The sequence below is a fragment of the Elaeis guineensis genome, chromosome 2 (genome assembly GCF_000442705.2).
Source record: "Elaeis guineensis isolate ETL-2024a chromosome 2, EG11, whole genome shotgun sequence".
NCBI lineage: Eukaryota > Viridiplantae > Streptophyta > Magnoliopsida > Arecales > Arecaceae > Elaeis > Elaeis guineensis.
In genome coordinates this window covers 102,450,376-102,470,100 of record NC_025994.2, presented here as the reverse complement: position 1 = coordinate 102,470,100, position 19,725 = coordinate 102,450,376, and the positions used below count along the sequence as shown (strand labels likewise).

The 19,725-nt window shown below is 41.5% G+C and overlaps 1 protein-coding gene across 1 annotated transcript; it reads right to left on the bottom strand.

Annotated features, from left to right (window-relative positions):
* Nucleotides 1-15,501: 15,501 nt before the first annotated feature.
* Nucleotides 15,502-18,247, bottom strand: LOC105032442 (formiminotransferase cyclodeaminase-like protein). Its single transcript, XM_010906899.4, has 3 exons — nt 18,096-18,247; nt 16,525-16,927; nt 15,502-16,079 (listed from the first exon to the last, which is right to left on the bottom strand). Exons 1-3 carry the CDS (start codon nt 18,117-18,119, stop codon nt 15,568-15,570), a joined length of 939 nt encoding a protein of 312 aa, XP_010905201.1. The 5' UTR covers nt 18,120-18,247; the 3' UTR covers nt 15,502-15,567.
* Nucleotides 18,248-19,725: the final 1,478 nt, after the last annotated feature.

The window sequence follows — 19,725 nt, the reverse complement described above, 5'->3', positions numbered from 1 at the left end:
GAAAAAAAAAAAAAAACCATTTGTAACTGAGCTTCTTAAAAAGCGCCGCTTGAAATAACGTTTTCAAAAATGTCAAATAGTATTTTTTCTGTCATCTCCAAAAATTCATCCAATGGTGAAAAAAAAAAAGCAGTTGGTGACTGCACCATACTGTATGATTTGTGTTGGTGCAAAAATCCGCTTGCGCCGGAGAAGCTGGAGTCGAGGGAGTCGCGGTCGCCGTCGGGACCTGCAAAGGAAGTCTAAACCGGAGGTGGGGTTGCTCCGACAAGACCCTCCGACGCTCAAGTCAGTTCTCTGCCTCAATAAGAATGGAGTGCTCGAACGGAGATTTAGCAGAGTTTTGGGATAAAGAATTAGAGCTTATAGAACAACGTATCTGGGGCCTCCTTTTATAGGCGGAGGGGGCAGTAGTCTGATAGCGACATCTGTAACCGTCTGACAATGGGCTGCCCAGGGTCAGGCGGAGTTTGCTGCGAAGAGTAGTGGAGTGGACCCGTGGCTATTACCGGGGCGTGCCACGTGCAGTCTGTCGCGGGGAGTGGAATGGCGTCTGTTGTCGCGACTTGCCAGCGGATGGGAGAATCACACGGCATCCATCGCAGGAAGTGGAGCAGGATCGTGGCCGTTATTGTGGCCTGCCAGGGAGTAGTCGAGCTGCGTGGGATCCGTCATAAAAAGTGGAGCAGGATCGTGGCCGTTATCGTGGCCTGCTTGGGAGTGCAGATCCGTCGGTTGAAGTTCGGCATCGGTCGGAGCTGATGACGGAGCCCGGCTCCCGTGGGAGTCCGGGCGGAGTCCCCCTTGAGGTTGGAGTCGTGGGCGGAGTCCGGCTCCCGTGGGAGTCCGGGCGGAGTCCTCTTGGAGCTGAAGGCGGAGCCCGGCTCCCGTAGGAGTCCGGGCGGAGCCCCCTGCGATCAAAGTCAGATGCGAAGTCCGGCTCCCGTAGGAGTCCGGACTGATCTTACCGGCAGTCGAAGTTGACGACGGAGTCCGACTCCCGTGGGAGTCCGGGCGGAGTCCCCCTTGAGGTTGGAGTCGTGGGCGGAACCCGGCTCCCATAGGAGTCCGGGCAGAGTCCCCTGCAATCAAAGTCAGATGCGAAGTCCGGCTCCCGTAGGAGTCCGGACTGATCTTACCGGCAGTCGAAGTTGGCGACGGAGCCCGGCTCCAGTGGGAGTCCGGGCGGAGTCCCCCTTGACGTTGGAGTCGTGGGCGGAGTCCAGCTCCCGTGGGAGTCCGGGCGGAGTCCCCTGCAATCAAAGTCAGGTGCGAAGTCCGGCTCCTGTAGGAGTCCGGACTGATCTTACCGGCAGTCGAAGTTGGCGACGGAGCCCGGCTCCCGTGGGAGTCCGGGCGGAGTCCTCTTTGAGGCTGGAGTCGTGGGCGGAGTCCGGCTCCCGTGGGAGTCCGGATGGAGTCCCCTACAATCAAAGTCAGGTGCGAAGTCTGGCTCCCGTAGGAGTCCGGACTGATCTTACCGGCAGTCGAAGTTGGCGACGGAGTCCGGCTCCCGTGGGAGTCCGGGCGGAGTCCCCCTTGAGGTTGGAGTCGTGGGCGGAGTCCGGCTCCCGTGGGAGTCCGGGCGGAGTCCTCTTGGAGCTGAAGTCGCGGGCGGAGCCCGGCTCCCGTAGGAGTCCGGGCGGAGTCTCCTGCAATCAAAGTCAGGTGCGAAGTCCGGCTCCCGTAGGAGTCCGGACTGATCTTACCGGCAGTCGAAGTTGGCGACGGAGCCCGGCTCCCGTGGGAGTCCGGGCGGAGTCCCCCTTGAGGTTGGAGTCGTGGGCGGAGTCCGGCTCCCGTGGGAGTTCGGGCGGAGTCCTCTTGGAGCTGAAGTCGCGGGCGGAGCCCGGCTCCCGTAGGAGTCCGGGCGGAGTCCCCTGCAATCAAAGTCAGATGCGAAGTCCGGCTCCCGTAGGAGTCCGGACTGATCTTACCGGCAGTCGAAGTTGGCGACGGAGCCCGGCTCTCGTGAGAGTCCGGGCGGAGTCCTCTTGGAGCTGAAGTCGCGGGCGAAGCCCGGCTCCCGTCGGAGTCCGGGCGGAGCCCGGCTCCCGTCGGAGTCCGGGCGGAGCCCGGCTCCCGTAGGAGTCCGGGCGGAGTCCCCTGCAATCAAAGTCAGGTGCGAAGTCCGGCTCCCGTAGGAGTCCGGACTGATCTTACCGGCAGTCGAAGTTGGCGACGGAGCCCAGCTCCCGTGGGAGTCCGGGTGGAGTCCCCCTTGAGGTTGGAGTCGTGGGCGGAGCCCGGCTCCCGTAGGAGTCCGGGCGGAGTCCCCTGCAATCAAAGTCAAGTGCGAAGTCCGGCTCCCGTAGGAGTCCGGACTGATATTACCGGCAGTCGAAGTTGGCGACGGAGCCCGGCTCCAGTGGGAGTCCGGGCGGAGTCCCCCTTGAGGTTGGAGTCGTGGGCGGAGTCCGGCTCCCGTGGGAGTCCGGGCGGAGTCCCCTGCAATCAAAGTCAGGTGCGAAGTCCGGCTCCCGTAGGAGTCTGGACTGATCTTACCGGCAGTCGAAGTTGGCGACGGAGCCCGGCTCCCGTGGGAGTCCGGGCGGAGTCCCCTGCAATCAAAGTCAGGTGCGAAGTCCGGCTCCCGTAGGAGTCCGGACTGATCTTACCGGCAGTCGAAGTTGGCGACGGAGCCCGGCTCCCGTGGGAGTCCGGGCGGAGTCCCCCTTGAGGTTGGAGTCGTGGGCGGAGTCCGGCTCCCGTGGGAGTCCGGGCGGAGTCCTCTTGGAGCTGAAGTCGTGGGCGGAGCCCGGCTCCCCTAGGAGTCCGGGCGGAGTCCCCTGCAATCAAAGTCAGGTGCGAAGTCCGGCTCCCGTAGGAGTCCGGACTGATCTTACCGGACTCCTACGGGAGCCGGGCTCCGCCCGCGACTTCAGCTCCAAGAGGACTCCGCCCGGACTCCCAAGGGAGCCGGACTCCGCCCACGACTCCAACCTCAAGGGGGACTCCGCCCGAACTCCCACGGGAGCCGGGCTCCGTCGCCAACTTCGACTGCTGGTAAGATCAGTCCGGACTCCTACGGGAGCCGGACTTCGCACCTGACTTTGATTGCAGGGGACCCCGCCCAGACTCCCACGGGAGCCGGACTCCGCCCACGACTCCAACCTCAAAGAGGACTCCGCCCGGACTCCCACGGGAGCCGGGCTCCGTCGCCAACTTCGACTGCCGGTAAGATCAGTCCGGACTCCTACGGGAGCCGGACTTCGCACCTGACTTTGATTGCAGGGGACTCCGCCCGGACTCCCACGGGAGCCGGACTCCGCCCATGACTCCAACCTCAAGGGGGACTCCGCCCGGACTCCCACTGGAGCCGGGCTCCGTCGCCAACTTCGACTGCCGGTAAGATCAGTCCGGACTCCTACGGGAGCCGGACTTCGCACCTGACTTTGATTGCAGGGGACTCCGCCCGGACTCCTACGGGAGCCGGGCTCCGCCCACGACTCCAACCTCAAGGGGGACTCCGCCCGGACTCCCACGGGAGCCGGGCTCCGTCGCCAACTTCGACTGCCAGTAAGATCAGTCCGGACTCCTACGGGAGCCGGACTTCGCACCTGACTTTGATCGCAGGGGACTCCGCCCGGACTCCTACGGGAGCCGGGCTCCGCCCGCGACTTCAGCTCCAAGAGGACTCCGCCCGGACTCCCACGGGAGCCGGACTCCGCCCACGACTCCAACCTCAAGGGGGACTCCGCCCGGACTCCCACGGGAGCCGGACTCCGCCCACGACTCCAACCTCAAGGGGGACTCCGCCCGGACTCCCACGGGAGCCGGGCTCCGTCATCAGCTCCGACCGCTGCCGAACTTCAACCGACGGATCTGCACTCCCAAGCAGGCCACGATAATGGCCACGATCCTGCTCCACTTCCTATGACGGATCTCGCGCAGCTCCACTACTCCCTGGCAGGCCACAATAACGGCCACGATTCTGCTCCACTTCCTGCGACGGATGCCGTGCGATTCTCCCATCCGCTGGCAAGTCGCGATAACAGACGCCGCTCCACTCTCCGCGGCAGACTCCACGTGGCACGCCCCGGTGATAGCCACGGGTCCACTCCACTACTCTTCGCAGCAAACTCCGCCTGACCCTGGGCAGCCCACTGCCAGACGGTTACAGATGTCGCTATCAGGCTACTGCCCCCTGCGTCTATAAAAGAGGGCCCCAGATACGTTGTTCTATAAGCTTTAATTCTTTACCCTAAAACTCTGCTAAATTCTCCGTTCGAGCACTCCATTCTTGTTGAGGCAGAGAACTGACTTGAGCGTCGGAGGGTCTTGCCGGAGCAACCCCACCTCCAGTTTAGACTTCCTTTGCAGGTCCCGGCGGCGACCGCGATTCCCTCGACTCTAGCTTCTCCGGCGCAAGCAGATTTTTGCACCAACAATTTGATTCATGTCATTTATCGAAAAATCGATCTGAATTGTATCGGTTCCCCACCAGCACCTTAACCTCCCTACTTGGATCCTGTATTCTAATAAAGTGAAGATGCACATCCCAAGCAACTCCTACATCCTCCATGCCTAAACATACCATCCCCAGAATCCGCACCAGGATTCAATCGGTGAATTATACCACTTGATAGTATCAGGATAGAATCCACCCATTCAAGATTTGCAAGATTTTTTACTAATTTATTGTTAATTTTAAAATAATTTATAAAAATAATCGAAAGAAAATCGCTCTATGATAAGGCGACTTTAGGCACCACCTAACCCACCCTCACATCACGTGGGAGTGCTCAATCAGCCAAGAAAAGTGCTGAATCAATCAGAAAAATCGTAGTGTGGAAAGGCGACTCTATGATAGGACGATTTTGTGACACTCTCGTACATGTCCTCCTAACTCTCATCCTCCGATCGGATCCCAACTCTATCCTCCAGTAAGATCCGACCAGATCTCATCCAATCGGATCCTCTCAACTCTCTGGGTGATCAGATAGAACCGCCCTACTATAGGGCGACCTACTATTGATGTGCACTCATCTTCAGGATGTCCAACCAAGATGTCCAACCAGTGCTCGTCATGGATGTGCATTGATGTTCTGATGTGCACTAATATTCTATGTGCATTGATCTTCTTATTCTTATTCTTATTATTCTTGTTGCAGTATTCTGATGAGCAAGAAACTGTGGGTAGGGCACATTTCTACCTTATGCTTATGCTACTATGATGTTCATATCTTTAAATATTATGGAGTAAGAATTTTTAAGGATTCTAAGCGAACAATCAACAAAATTAGGTAGAAGTAGCAATTTGTTAAAGCTAGTTGGGCACAATTTGTGACTATTTACCGTTATAAATTTTGAAAATTTTCTAAGTCACTAAGCTAGCACCTATATGGAGGGATATATAAAATATATATTTTTTTAAAATCAAAATTAGCGATAATTGATCCTTGGATGTTAGTGAGTTATAAAATAATTTTTAATAAATTTTGAGACCCTTTAATCTATTCATTTGAAAAAAAAAATTTAGATTAAAAAAAAAAACTAAAACCCAAATATTGACTTCTTGTGCTTAATGATTTTAATTTTTTTTGATATTTTTATTGATTTCAAATAAGACGTATTTGCTTCTTTATATTTATATTTTAAAATTAATAGAGAATAAAATAATGAGGACATTAACTTAAAATAAAAAAATGTAAATAAGATAGAGACGCGCAGTAGACACACAAAGAAATATAAATAAGATAGAGACACAGAGATTAATTTATATTAAATTAAAAAAATTAAGATTAATTTATATAAAAAAATATAAATAAGACAGAGACATAGAAATTAATTTATATTAAATTAAAAAAATTAAGATTAATTTATATTAAATTGAAAAAATAAAAAAAAAAGGATGCCTAGATTATAGGGGCCTACAATCTGGATTGTAGGTGCCTACAATCCAATATAGGCCTACATTGGATTGTAGGTGCCTACAATCCAGGGGCTTTTTTTTAAAATTTTTTTAATTATATATATTATTTTAAAAAAATAAAAAAATTACGTGTGAATTATAGATGCTTACATAAAAAAGTGTCTCGATTGTAGGCGCCTATAATCCAATATAGGCGCCTACAATCTAGATTGTAGGCACCTACAATCCAATGTAGGTGCCTATCATTGGATTGTAGGCGCCTACAATCCAGGAGCTTTTTTTTTATTTTTTAATTAAATATATATATAATAATATTTTATTTAAAAAAATTACATATAGATTGTAGGCACCTACAATCCAGTACATCTGAATTTTAGGCGTCTACAATCCACAAATACTTAATTTTTTCTAAATAAAATATGATTATATATATTTAATTAAAAAATTTTAAAAAAATTATGTGGGATAGTCTTCAATTCTGTTCATTTTCTCTGATATTTTTCTATTCTCAAGAAACAAAAAAAGATTTGATTTTTGAAAAAAAAAAAAAAATCTATAAGGACCTTGATTTTCTCTTCTCTATGTTTCACAGATTATGAGGAATTCAATACGCATGCAGTTTTAATTTAAGGGGCTCCATCGCAGAGCACATTATTTCATCATTGACCTATGTTAGGAGTTAATCATAGGATGCCAATACGAGGCATCTAATTCCTCAACATATGAAGGTACTTGCATGTATTGTGTCTAAGGTCTGACTTCAACCTAGAACAATAATTTTATCAAAAAAACCTAAAATATTAATGATGGATGCAAGCATTGTTCTTTCCTCCTGATTCTTCAGGGATTGTATATTTCATGCGAAAGAAGAATTCATTTTCCTCTGCACAAATCCATCATTGGAACGTTCACAAATTATTTTGAGATCTGTGAAGACGATGAATAATAGAATTGGAATTGCATTGAGATACATGTGGCGGGTGATCCAATGTTGGATTTGGACGAAAGAAGATGGATCCTTCTTTCATGCAAAGATAGGACCCCTTTCCCTCCGTGATCGCTTCCAAACTCTTCCCACCATGCATTATCGAGGCACTGGAAAGCCCACAAACCCGGAAGAACCCACATGGTCACTGTACTAACGAGCCACTTTGCTTTCAATATGTTGAAGCATACCTTCTAACGAGTGAATACCGGACACTCCCAAGATAGAATGAATACATACTTCAGTCAACTTGGATGTCAATCTAGCGGACCTATCCACGTGGAAAACCAAAATGGTTTCCTTCTTTTCAGCTTCCAAGTGCATCACACGCCATGGTTGCGTTGAACAACAAGGTGAAGATCACTTTAGAGAATGAGAGAATCCAAATGGATAATTACCACAGGCATTTGTGATAGCGATACACCGACCGTTCAACTAGGGGTTGGAAGGGCGATGACTAGTTCATGTCCCATCTTTGTTATTCCACATTTTGGAGCCAGCAAAATCCCTCAATGAACTTGGATGGTTTCCCTAAGAGGAGAAAGAAAAATTAAAAATACCTTTGTGTGCAAATGAGGAGCAAAATTAGACATCAAAAACCTAATTTCTATATTACCATATATTGTCGTCGAGGATTCGTGGCTTGGATAGATAGGATAGGTCGGTTTGCATGAGGTATTATTTATTTTGATCGAAATTTTTTTGACTCACAATCGATGAAGGACTAAAGGTATTGTCCTCCCACAATAGTGAATCTTCCAGTCATAAAAAACTCTCCGGCATATCAGATGGTAGGCATCAATATTATGACTAGAGACTCATAGCTCAGATGAATAGAATGGATCAATTTTTTATATTTATTTATGTAAGATATTATCCGTCTTGATCAAACTATGGCGTGGGATCTCATAATTTTATTTTTTAAATTGCATCGCGTTAGATTAAAAGAAGATCCCTATCTCATGTAAATCAATACGAAACCAAAGGTGTCATATTAGCATATGCTTGGCCAGTCACATGCCAACAGTTTGTTTGAAACTAGCTATAGGGTGGTGGACCATGGCATGAGCCAACGCAAGCCTGACATCATGTGGAAGTCTTTAAGGCGCTGCCCGGCTAGATGATATTGGCATGGCAAAGCCAAGCTTTTCTTTGGAGCTCTGCAATTAATATGTCCACGCTTTCGTGGCTTGGCGTCCACTTTATGGTAAGTTGACAGGCTTTTATGATAATAACTGATTAAGATGATTGGGTATGATCGGATTCGCCCAAATTCTAATCTATATATAGATTTAAATGCAGTCAGCAAATTTTAAAGCAAACTAGTCAGGACTTCTGAGCCGATCTAAAAAATAGAACGAGCAAATCAGAAGCAGTTGATCTCTAGAATCCCCTCGATTCGGTCTGACCATCACTTAACTTGGCCATCAGTCCAAATCGAGTATAACCTTCTCGCGGTAATTCTATCGTATGCCAAACGGTTACGGCACGTCTCCAAATTGTTACATCACATCATGGGGCGTGATCCATGGAAAATTTGAGATTCTAGGTATAAACTAGCACTCAACTCCAATATTGCTGAAATTTGGTTGATAATAATAATTTTTTTATATTATTAATATTAATAAATTTAAAAATAAAAAATATTATAAGATAAATTTGTAGAACATATTTTATAAGTGTTAAAAATAACATATAAGTTGTTTGATAAAAAAAAAAAAAATTCTACTTTTCTTAATAATTTTAATGCATGAATTCACATTAAAGCTTACAAGTAATATGAGAAAAAAATTGAAATTTTTTTAAAAAAAATAAAAAAATTATATCTGTGTGTATTTGCATATATGAAGCTCATGGCACTAATTTTATTCTTCAGAATATTTGATTTTATATTTAATAAATTTTTTATTTTTAAAATATTAATTTATTAAATATTTGATAACATCCTTACCGGCATCCATTTCAAAATATAAAGCAAATTTAAAATGATTGGCATGTATGTAAGCTTCTTAGATGATTTACTGCAATTTTTTCTGACTCTTCAATTTCGTTAGTCGAATTTATTCTGAGATGACAATAGTAATAGATTGTTGTAGGATAAGTCAATCGATCATTGGCATTTTATTTCCATCATGTCATTTCCTTGGAGGCCCATCCTTTCTGGTATTCAGTATACAACCATATAAAATAGTAATATCTTTACTATATACCTTTTTCTTCTTATCAGCCATCTTATGATAATATCATGCATTAGTTATCTATTTATCACACATCAAGTGCATTATCTTAAAATAAATCAAATACCCAATATAAAACCCTAGCCATTGTCTGAGCTTCCCTTTCGGCTGCTCTGATTGGGATACCTGAGAACGGGAAAATAGATGAAAGATGGAAAAACATTGGAAAAATCAATAGAAATGGAGGAAAGAAAAAAATTGAGGGTAAGATCTTTCCTTTGATCATTTTTTAGAGGAAGATGACGACAAAAAACAGTGCGAGGTAGCGGCAAGGAGAGCAGGGAAGAGGCTGACATCTCTATTTTTCAGAAATCTGTGAGGGTTTGAGAGGGGTTCGATGCAAAAAAATTAAAAAAAAATATGCTATCCAAAAAAATCAGAACTACTTGACATGTGGCACGTTGGGAGATTACTTCAAAATCTCATGTGTCAACATGGGATTCCACCCCTAATATCTATTTATTATTTTACTTATATTATATAAATAGGTCTCGAAGCCTTCTATGAAAGATGAATGCTTCATTGCTTGATCTCTCAATTACCCTACATCTTCCCCATATTATTCATCCTATTTTATTCTTCCTTCTTACTTCCTCTTAAAAATCCTTCAACTTAAGTATAAAGGGTCCAATCGGAACTAATCCCGCAAGCCCACCTATCTTTTTATCTATTGCCTCATGGATCCATGAAAACGATCGATATTGACATCCTAAAATCCATGATGGTAGTATATAATTTATATAAATTGAAACGAATATATGTATTCATCACTTGAGAGCTCCCATCTCCTGGATATATCAAGATCAACTTCGATGGTAGTATCAGAGATAATAGAAAGGATGTGGAATTTGTGATCTATGATCCGAATTCTAAGCTTTTGGCTGCCAATGATGGTCACCTCATTGATAGCACGGCTCCTTCAGAAGCAGAACTGCAAACGGCATGGGCAGATATTGTCTTTGCTAGAATAAGATTTGGAGCCGAGGGACTTATGCTCGAGGGGTACTCTACCATGATGGTAACCTGGTTATGCGGACAGGCATCATCAACGATAGTGCATTCTCTCATTTATAATAGCTAGTGTTTGACAAGGAGCTACATTTTCATGAAGATTCGCCACATATATTAGGAGGTCAATAGCACTGATGACTGGATGGCCGCTTATGTCGTAGAGCATAGAAGAAATGATGTAAATTATGATCGAAGATCTTCTTTCGGATTTCAATGATATATTTTTTTTAATTTTTTTGAATATATTTATATTAGATCTATATATGCACTGTCTGACTTATTAGGGAAAAAAAAAAAAAACGTGTAACCATCCTCCGGAATGCTTTAAAATCCCTGTTCATGAGACGATGAATTTCCAATTGAAGCAAGAGGAGCATTGGATTCTTTAATTCCCAAGAGCAATAATAAAGTTACGGCCCCTTGGTTGCCAATATGTCATAGCATGCCATATTTAATGCCTCCAAATAGAGAGCCTACGCTGCTAATCTAATTATAATATTCCATACACCAAGTTGGAGCAAAGATAGGTCGGCTAGCAATTTCCTAAGCCATATTATGTCAATTTTGGGTGGTCACTCAACAGTCTTTTAGATTCCCAACAATGCTTCCCTCGGAAGCAGAGACAGAATATTTATTAGTAGGACCCATGAAGTCATGAGCTTTCACCCTTTTGGTAAACAATGATGCATCAGACTTTTTTAACGCCGTCCTATCAGCCTAACTATCACTTAAACCCTTGCTCAATAATCGTTTTCCTCACAGATTGCGGAGCTTAACCTCTAGTTTCTCTTACAATTAGACCCTTCCCTCTGCCTCCCTTCATTGGTACGACACTGAATCAACCACTACAGTAGCATACAGGCTAGTCACACAATAGGCACTGGCTACGTTTGGCAACTTACCTGGCCCCAACCAACACTAGACTACAAACGAACAGGTTAGATTACAATGTTAGTATGCCAAACCCAAACAACAGCGACCATGAGTAATAAAAGTTGGGTTTCTCAAAGTACAAACAAATGCAGGTTACGCAGGCCTAAAACCAGCCTAAGCTCGAGTGGCCCCGCTTGGCTTGAAATTTGTTGTTTGGACCACTTGCTGATTCTTGTTCATGTAGAAACTCTCGAGCGGATTCTTCATTGAAGGTCGTAATTGTGCGATAAGATTCCGTATCCCAATTTGCTGGGTGGTGGATTTTATGGCTTGACTTGGAGTACGAAGGCTAGGAGTGGCAATTGGATTGGATCCGATCATAAACAGATTGGATCATAAACGGATCGGATTAAAAAATCGTCAACCCAAATCTGATCTGTTTATTAAATGGATCAAAAATTCAAATCTGAATCTGACCTATTTATTAAACAGGTAATTCGATCTGATCCATTTAATCCATTTATTAAATAGATCAAATTAGGTTAAACGAATTAAATAAGTTAAATAGATCGGATTAAATGGATCACAAACAGGTTAAACAGATTAAACAGATCTTGAATGGGTGAAACATATCGGGTTAAATGGATCAAAAATAGGTTAAACAGATTAAATGGATTAATTGACTCAACCTGATCTGAATATTAAATGGGTTAAACGGGTTAAATGGATCAGATATCTAAAATCCAAATCCGACCCACTTATTAAACGAATTGATTTATTTATGACCCAAATCCATTTAGTCTAAACCCCAACATATTTATAGCAGATCGAATATGGATCGAATTGGCGGATTGGATCATATTTTGCCAACCCTAATGAAAGTTGATTCTCTGCATTCACCCAATATGGTAAGCCCCATCCGAGCTAAGCATGTGTCTATTCACATGATCAGTGTTGTGAGGTCATACTATCTCGATCTTCATCTTCGATCTTCATCATCGGACATAATTTTTGGCTAGTAACCGACAATTTCATCGAACTACTACTGACTCCATGGTCGGATTCTAGCTGATGGCTCACGAGATTTTGGAGACATTGAAACTATTATAAAGAGAACATGGGCCGGTGTCATCTTTCTTAAATTCTGAACAGTTACATAAAACTCTTGATGATTATAATAAAACATGACATACAAATTAATACTACTAAAAATTAACCACTACCTATGATGACATCATAAATCATGATTCTTCATGATATTTATCAATTATTAAGATAATATATTTTTTTTTCTCTCTGTAAGGGAAAAACAGAGAGTATCTTCCAATGAGTTCTCTTTAGAAATACAACAAAAGACATTTACTTGCCAATTTTTTTTTTTTCTTTGTTCTCAAAATTTTGACTAATATATTTCAACATCGAAGAATTTTTTGTTGAAGAATTTTTGATGATTAAATTTTTCTTTCAAATCCGGAGAGCATCCAATCATCTTTAGATTATGACCAATAATTGAGCTCCATCTCAGACATGTATCGATCTCGGCTGCTCCGCCTCGATCTGTATCTTTACGGCAATGATCGGTTTTCAAGATAATCCAATATCTTAATATATAAAGCACTTGCTATTCATACAGTCCAACAAAGAAAGCGGTGATACGATAGTTGTGAGCCTTCACTACAGGTTTCACTTTTCCCCTGGAAGTGTTTTGACCTCGCTGACTTTTATAGCCCCGGACCATCTCCAATGCATGTTGTACTTATAAGGCGGAAGCATTGAAATAATTAAAATCGTTTTACTCACTCTTGTGATAAAAACATGCCACGCATTCAAGCTTGTTAGAAGCCCAACCATGCCTCTACTCCTATAATTCCAATATTCCACGGCCTGGTAATCCTACTGACAAGCGATTTTGCAGACTAATAGTTTATGGTTCCTAACCTCTCCTTCTGTAAACCTGCCCAAAATCTCACAACAGCAATTAGCCAAAATAGGGAGAAAAAAAAAACCCACTCCATTTGCGTAGCTACTATGGCCCATAAAACCCGCGCATGGCACATTGATCAAAAATGGAAGAAAGAGGAAGAGTAAACATGGCAATAGAAGGGGTGGTTATCATCGGATTCCTCCTCATTGCCATGCTTGCGCTCGCTCGCTGTGGCTGCGTGAACAGCTGGTGATCAGAATCACCGGACTGACACGCAGATTCGCTTGCATGCAGGGGTGGGCGATGATCGATGACTGATGCACCGATTGCATCGCTTCTGCTGCCAAGCGATGTCAATGATGTCATTTGCTCATTGCATTTATGTACGTGTGTGTGTTGTTTTTTTTTTCTAATGTACGCCAAAGGATTTTGGCTTAGTGTGCTGGTTGGAGCTCATGCTGTCCCGAGTTCTAATAAGTCCATTATAAAGTAATGTATGCATTTATTTTAATGGAATGCTCTCGTATGTGAGTATATGTGTGTCTCTCTGTTATTCCATTCTTAAATTATCAAACTCAGTGCTCCGATTATGAGGGTGATCTGTAATTTCTCATGCCATCTGCTCGTTGGTCTAGCTCACTATTGTCTGTTGCAACTATCGTATAAGCATTCTTACGCGTTACCAGCATTTTTTTTTTTTTTTTTTTTGTTGGTAGAACGTTACCAGCATTTAAAAACTACGTTTTTACATAGGAGTTCAACTATTTGATTGTTGTTTAGTGATCCTCCCCATCTCCAGGGACCGAGCAGATCCTCTCTTGTCGCTGGAGTGCTGAGCTCGACCCATTTGGGCCGGGATCTACAGAATCAAAATCGAAAATTATACAGATCGGCTGATGGTACAAATCAATGTAGATCTGTGTCAGATCGAATCAGCGTAAATTAATACAGAAGAGAAAAAGGAAATCGAGGAGGAAGAAAAAAGAGAAAGAGGAAAGCAGAAGGAAGGGTGAGGGAGAAGAAGGAAGGGTGGTTGAAGAGATGCCGACACATTTGGAAGGCTGCTAAGATCTTTATTTCCTCCGCCAAATCTCAATAAAAAAAGAGATAAAGAGAGGAGGAGGAAAAGAAAACTGCCAAAGAGACCGTCAAATAGCAAAATCGCAGCCTGCGGTGCCACGAGTGTAAAACAAAGACAATCATCCTATTTCACATGATTTTTTAAAAAAAATCCGATCATTAGTCGATTTCACTACTGAACAGAGGTGATCGTCCCTATTCCATGATCGTGACTCTACAAATATATTTTCTGCTATTTGGTAGCCACGACGGCCACCCAGCACTTTTCAATAACCTCTCTATCGACTGCACCTTCCTTTAATACCGTCGCTCATCCTTTCTCTCTTTCCCTCTCAATTAAATATCCTATCGGACAATACCAAGCCACGAAGACCTTCACGGCCTTGGTGGGCCATTACCGGGCCCCAGCAACATTATCCTCTTTTTTCCCTTCCTTTTCCTTCTCTCTTTTTCCTTCTTTTTCCTCTGATATTTCGATTTGTATGACTGAACTGTCCCAATTTGCCGTCAGTATGGTTTCAAACTTTCGAAACCACTCGGTTCAGAACGCTGATCTAGGCACCGATTTCCTCTTAACGAAGCGCATCCTACCACCTCTAGTAGGAGAAAAATGGAAGAGAGAAATTTAGGACCTATTTTTTTGTGAATAAATAGTATAAAAAAATCAATCTACTTTTTTATTGATCAATTTACCCATGTTCTCACACTTTTCAAGATGGATAAGTTATTTTTCTATAGATAGTATTTACCCATGAAATAGAAAAAAATCTTAGGAGGTGGTTAAATTATTTTTCATTAACTAGAAAAGTAATATTTTTAATTCATTCCTAATATACCCTTAACCTTATAATAATATAATATAGCATAATATATTATAATATACTATAATATATTATAATAATATATAACAATATAATGACATAATAAATTATATATTAATATTTATAATATATTATACTATATTATTATATATAATAATATTATATAATATATATTATATTAATATATTAGTATAAGATATTAATATAATATAATCTTATAATATATAATATTATAATAAAATATAATAATAAAAATAATATAATATATTAATATTTAATATTATGATATAATATTATAATATATGATAATATATTATAATACTATAATAATATAATATATTAATATATATAATAATATATATTAATATAATATCATATGCTATAATATATTATAATAATATAAAGACATATAAGAATGTAAGAATATAATATATTATATTATAATAATATAATAATATATTAAAAGATATTATAGAAAATATAAATAGATCATAACAACTTATCTAGAAAAATAATAATACAAAAGAATATGGATAACAAATTTTTGAGTCATTTTTCAATACATTAAAAAAATATAAATAAATTATTTTTTCATCTAAATATTATCTGTTAAATATTTATCTAAAAAAATATAATTTTTTAAATAAATCTTTTATTCATAAAATATAGGTCTTTTAAGTTCAAAGCGCACAAAATAAAGAAATTAAAGGTCCAAGTCATAGTCATTTCACATTGATCGGATGAAACACATGACACTGCCTTCAATCAGCAGAAACTAGTTTCATGTATCTCTGTGTGATCATATCTTGTGAGAAATCTGTGAAGTAGCCTTTCTCCACCTCCTGGCCCTCTTGGGCCGCAATCAGCTCCACCTGGCTCTGGACCTGGTCCGCCCCAACACGGTTCGGCTCCAGCAGTATGCACGCGATCTCGGTGCGGTCGTCGCCATGTACAAGCCCAAGTGCTTGGACCGTCGGAAGGCCGCCTCCCCGGCCACTCACCAACCGGGCGATCCGTCGGACCGTCGGCACGTCGGTGGACAGGACTGGCACATTGTAATTCTCAACCCATGGGCTTGCACCAATTAGTGTGACGCCTCTGGCCCGGGTCACATGGACCGGGCCCTCATCGGGCTTATCCGGCAGGATCTCTGGCAGGGCCCATCCGGCCCATTGGTTGCCCTTAAAGTTGGGCCGGAAATAGCCCAGTTCCCTCCTGATGCTGTCAAGGGCCTTGCCACGTGGATGGGCCGCTTCATAAAGGAATACTGGAACTGCAGTGTCTCAAACACAACTGATTTGATTATAACCAAAAGTCTTTTCCATACCAATTCAACAGTTTTGTCCGGGTGAGTTCGAACTTAAATCAGTGACAAGGTTTGCAAGTGGGTCTGATCCTGAAATTTAAGCTTTTCTTGATCTCTTATTATTGCACTGGCTCTCATAAAATTAAGCGGAGTGAGGAAAGAAAATTTGCATAGGGATGTCATTTAGAAACAAAATTAAGAAAGGAATTATTACATCATCTTTTGAAAAGCGTAACCTTTGACAAACTTTATTTATTTAGATTTTATATTTGTTGCATTCAATAGATAGCTGATATCCATATTTGTAATTTCATAATCATTGATTAAAGAATAGATATGAATGGAGAGAAAACAATAAATACATAACCTTCATTTCATTTTCAAAGTTGGTTGGTAGCTGAAGAAAACTGACCTTGGAGCCCATTGCCGATGTCAGAGGCGACCAACTTAGCAACCCTGGCTGCATCTTCCAATGTGGATCGAACCAAGGGGTGGAAGCAGATGTGGTCCACAACGCCAAGCCGAGGGTGCGCACCGGAGTGCATTTCCAGGTTGATGGCGGTGTATGCTGCCTCCACCATGGCCAACAATGTTTGCCGCACGGGAGTGTAGGTGATCCCAGTGACAGAATTATGAACAAGGTAGGAGACGAGAGTGTATCTAACCCGGTTATAGTTCCTATCTTGGAACTTGTTCACGATCGCAGCCTCTGGATCAATCTTTGCGGCTTGCTCGATCATGTCAAGGGCTGAGTTGTTGCGCGACTCAGAGATGTATAGCTTGACGCATATGAGCTTGGTGTCTTTTAGTTCCATCTTGGTCAGAAAAAAAAAAAAAAAAAAAAAAAAAGGAACAAAAACAAAAAAACTCGCGAGGTAAAAATTCCAACATCATGCCATCTCTAACATCTAAGTGTTACACAAGGAACCGAACACCCAACCTTCATATTCCTTCACAGGTATAGCAAGTGACTTATCTCAGGAAAAAAAAAAAGAAAAAATAAGTAGAAGAGGCTTGGAAATTAGCAAGTAGCAAGTGCCAATTCGATAACCCACTGGGTACTGGTCCGCAGCATTGCAAGGTGAAAAAAAGGACCACGAGCATTCATACAAGACTAAAGCAAGACTTTTGACAGGTGAACTGACGAGAAATTAACTCCAGGGTCTGCACCTAGGGGGACCCCAAGAAAACAGACCATCCCAGAAATTAACTCCAGCCATTCACTTCTTCCTCATGGAAAAGGAGGTTGTTTTTGCCATCCTGGATTGCAAAAAATGCCCTGCGATGATACAAGAAGAAATAACAAAAGCACAGGAGCTATCCTCTCCTCTATCACCTGCGTGTATGTTGCGAGCCCCTTCTTGTAAATATCGAACCTTAGCGCATGAATGACTTCAGAGAGATCTCAGCAACATACGCGTCTATGTATATGACGAACAAAAGGGGAAGAAATTTGGCATCATAGTTGATGGAATGTTGACTTGTATTAAAATTAATCTACTTATCCTACTATGACACTCCACTGTCTTCTTGAAATGTAGGCAGCTATTAAAGAGAAAATGGTTTACTCAAAATATTAAAGAAACAAAACATAACCAGAGAGTTGACGGGAAAAAAAGGAGAGAAGAAGAAGAAGACGACGACGACGACTTGGCGTACAGTCCAGTTTCATCACAATATGCGACGAAATTGAAATGTGGTATGAAAAATGTAGAGATCACTGCAGATGAAAATGATGATGACAAAATAATTGAAAACTGGATCTATTATTGACCAAAAGAAAAAAGAAAAAAAGAGAGAGGTTTGGGTTCGCATTTTCTCTTGTTCTACCTAGGCAAACACTTGTAGTCCCTTCTTTCAAGGTTATCTTCTAAGTGTGACCTTGATGCTTACTCTTTGATTTAAGTTTATTCATCCTATTTCAAGATGAACAGCAAACTCTAACCAATCTTCTCCAAACATATGGTGGGGCTGAGCTCATACCTTCTTGTCCTGGTGTGAATCCATTCTCTTCCTCGGTCCTCCTCCTCCTCCGCTCTCTCTCTCTCTCTCTCTCTCTCACTTATGGTTGCAAGATCGATGGAGATATCGGATGGGAATAGCATTATCCTCTTGCTTGGACGCAAGCCTATGCAAGAAGGCCCACACCGGGTAACGTCATCCATCTACTTGCTCGGATTAATAAAAGTGGGTACGTGGCTCCATCTGCGTAACTCTAAACATCCTTTTATTGAACATATTTTTGGAATTTTAAATTCCCATAAAAAGGCACCAGCTATATTGTTTTGTCGACAATGATAGGATAAAAATGTGGCGGGATGCTTTCTAGATGAAGTCCACGTCAAAATATTTAATATCAGAGTTCCATCTTTCTTATATTTGGACAGGTTGGATGCATCTTTACCATTACGATGAGCTTTGCCCATTGTTTCGCTAGAAATCCACCAGTGGTTAAGTGTTGTTGCCTATGCTTCTGAAAGATATTTTATTGATATCTCTTATTTATTTAAAAAAATTATCCCAATTCTTTTGTTTAAGAGTGTGGGGGAAGGAGAAGAGAAAAGCAGTACCTACAGGTTTTTGTCAAAAAAAAAAAAACCCGTCTATGTAGTTTATTTTGAAGAAAAGGACCAAAAGAAGCGGCCCTCTATGTGGACTCCATGGCAGGGTCCAATTTTTAGGTCTCGTCTTTCTTCTATTTGGATAGATTTGAAGTGTACGTCTTTTCCAAAAGGCATTCTATACATACCCCTTCTTTAATTGTTTAGAAATGCTTCTCTATACAAGTCTTGATCAAGAGAGAAATGAAAAGAATGCACTAGCTATAAATTACATTATATTTCCAAATCTATAAATCACAATCGTCAATGCTTCCTCTCATACAATAATAATCAATAATCATCTATGGTTCTACATAAGTTGTGCATGCTTTAATATGGAAGAGAGCTAATTAAATGTTATCTAGCCTCATTAAATTTTATGGGATGAATGGTAGTAGTCACAATTTTTGAGCCAAGAAATGAAATTATTAACATCAAAAAATTAAAAATTATGAAATAGGTCTAGAAAATCTTGCATTTATTTATTTTTTCTTGCCAAATTCCTGGAACTATTAGGTTTGAAAACCTAACCAGCCATGCTTTATTAGAAGTCTAAATTAAGAAACTATAGCATTCTTGTATTTTACAAGTTTTAATTATCTAAAAGTCAAATATTATCTTTATAATCCTTACCTATGCATTAAGTAAACATACAAATGCATTATTAGCCAAGAAATGAAATTATTTACTTCATAAAATATCAAATTATTTTTCAAAATTAAAAAAAAAATGTTACAAAAAGTTTTGTATTTGTCTATCTATTTTTGATAAACTTTTGGAAGTACTAAATTTGAAAACCTTACCTGCTATATTTTATTAGATGTTTGTATCAACAACCTAGAGTATTATCTATATTTTAAAAATTTAAATTATTTAAAAATTAAATATTTTTTTAATTGAAAAAAAAGCGAGATACTTTCCGAATTTAATTAAAATAGAAAATTATATACAAATACAAATATAATGTACAAATAGATGCGATCATACCAACATCAAAATCGAATATTATTTTA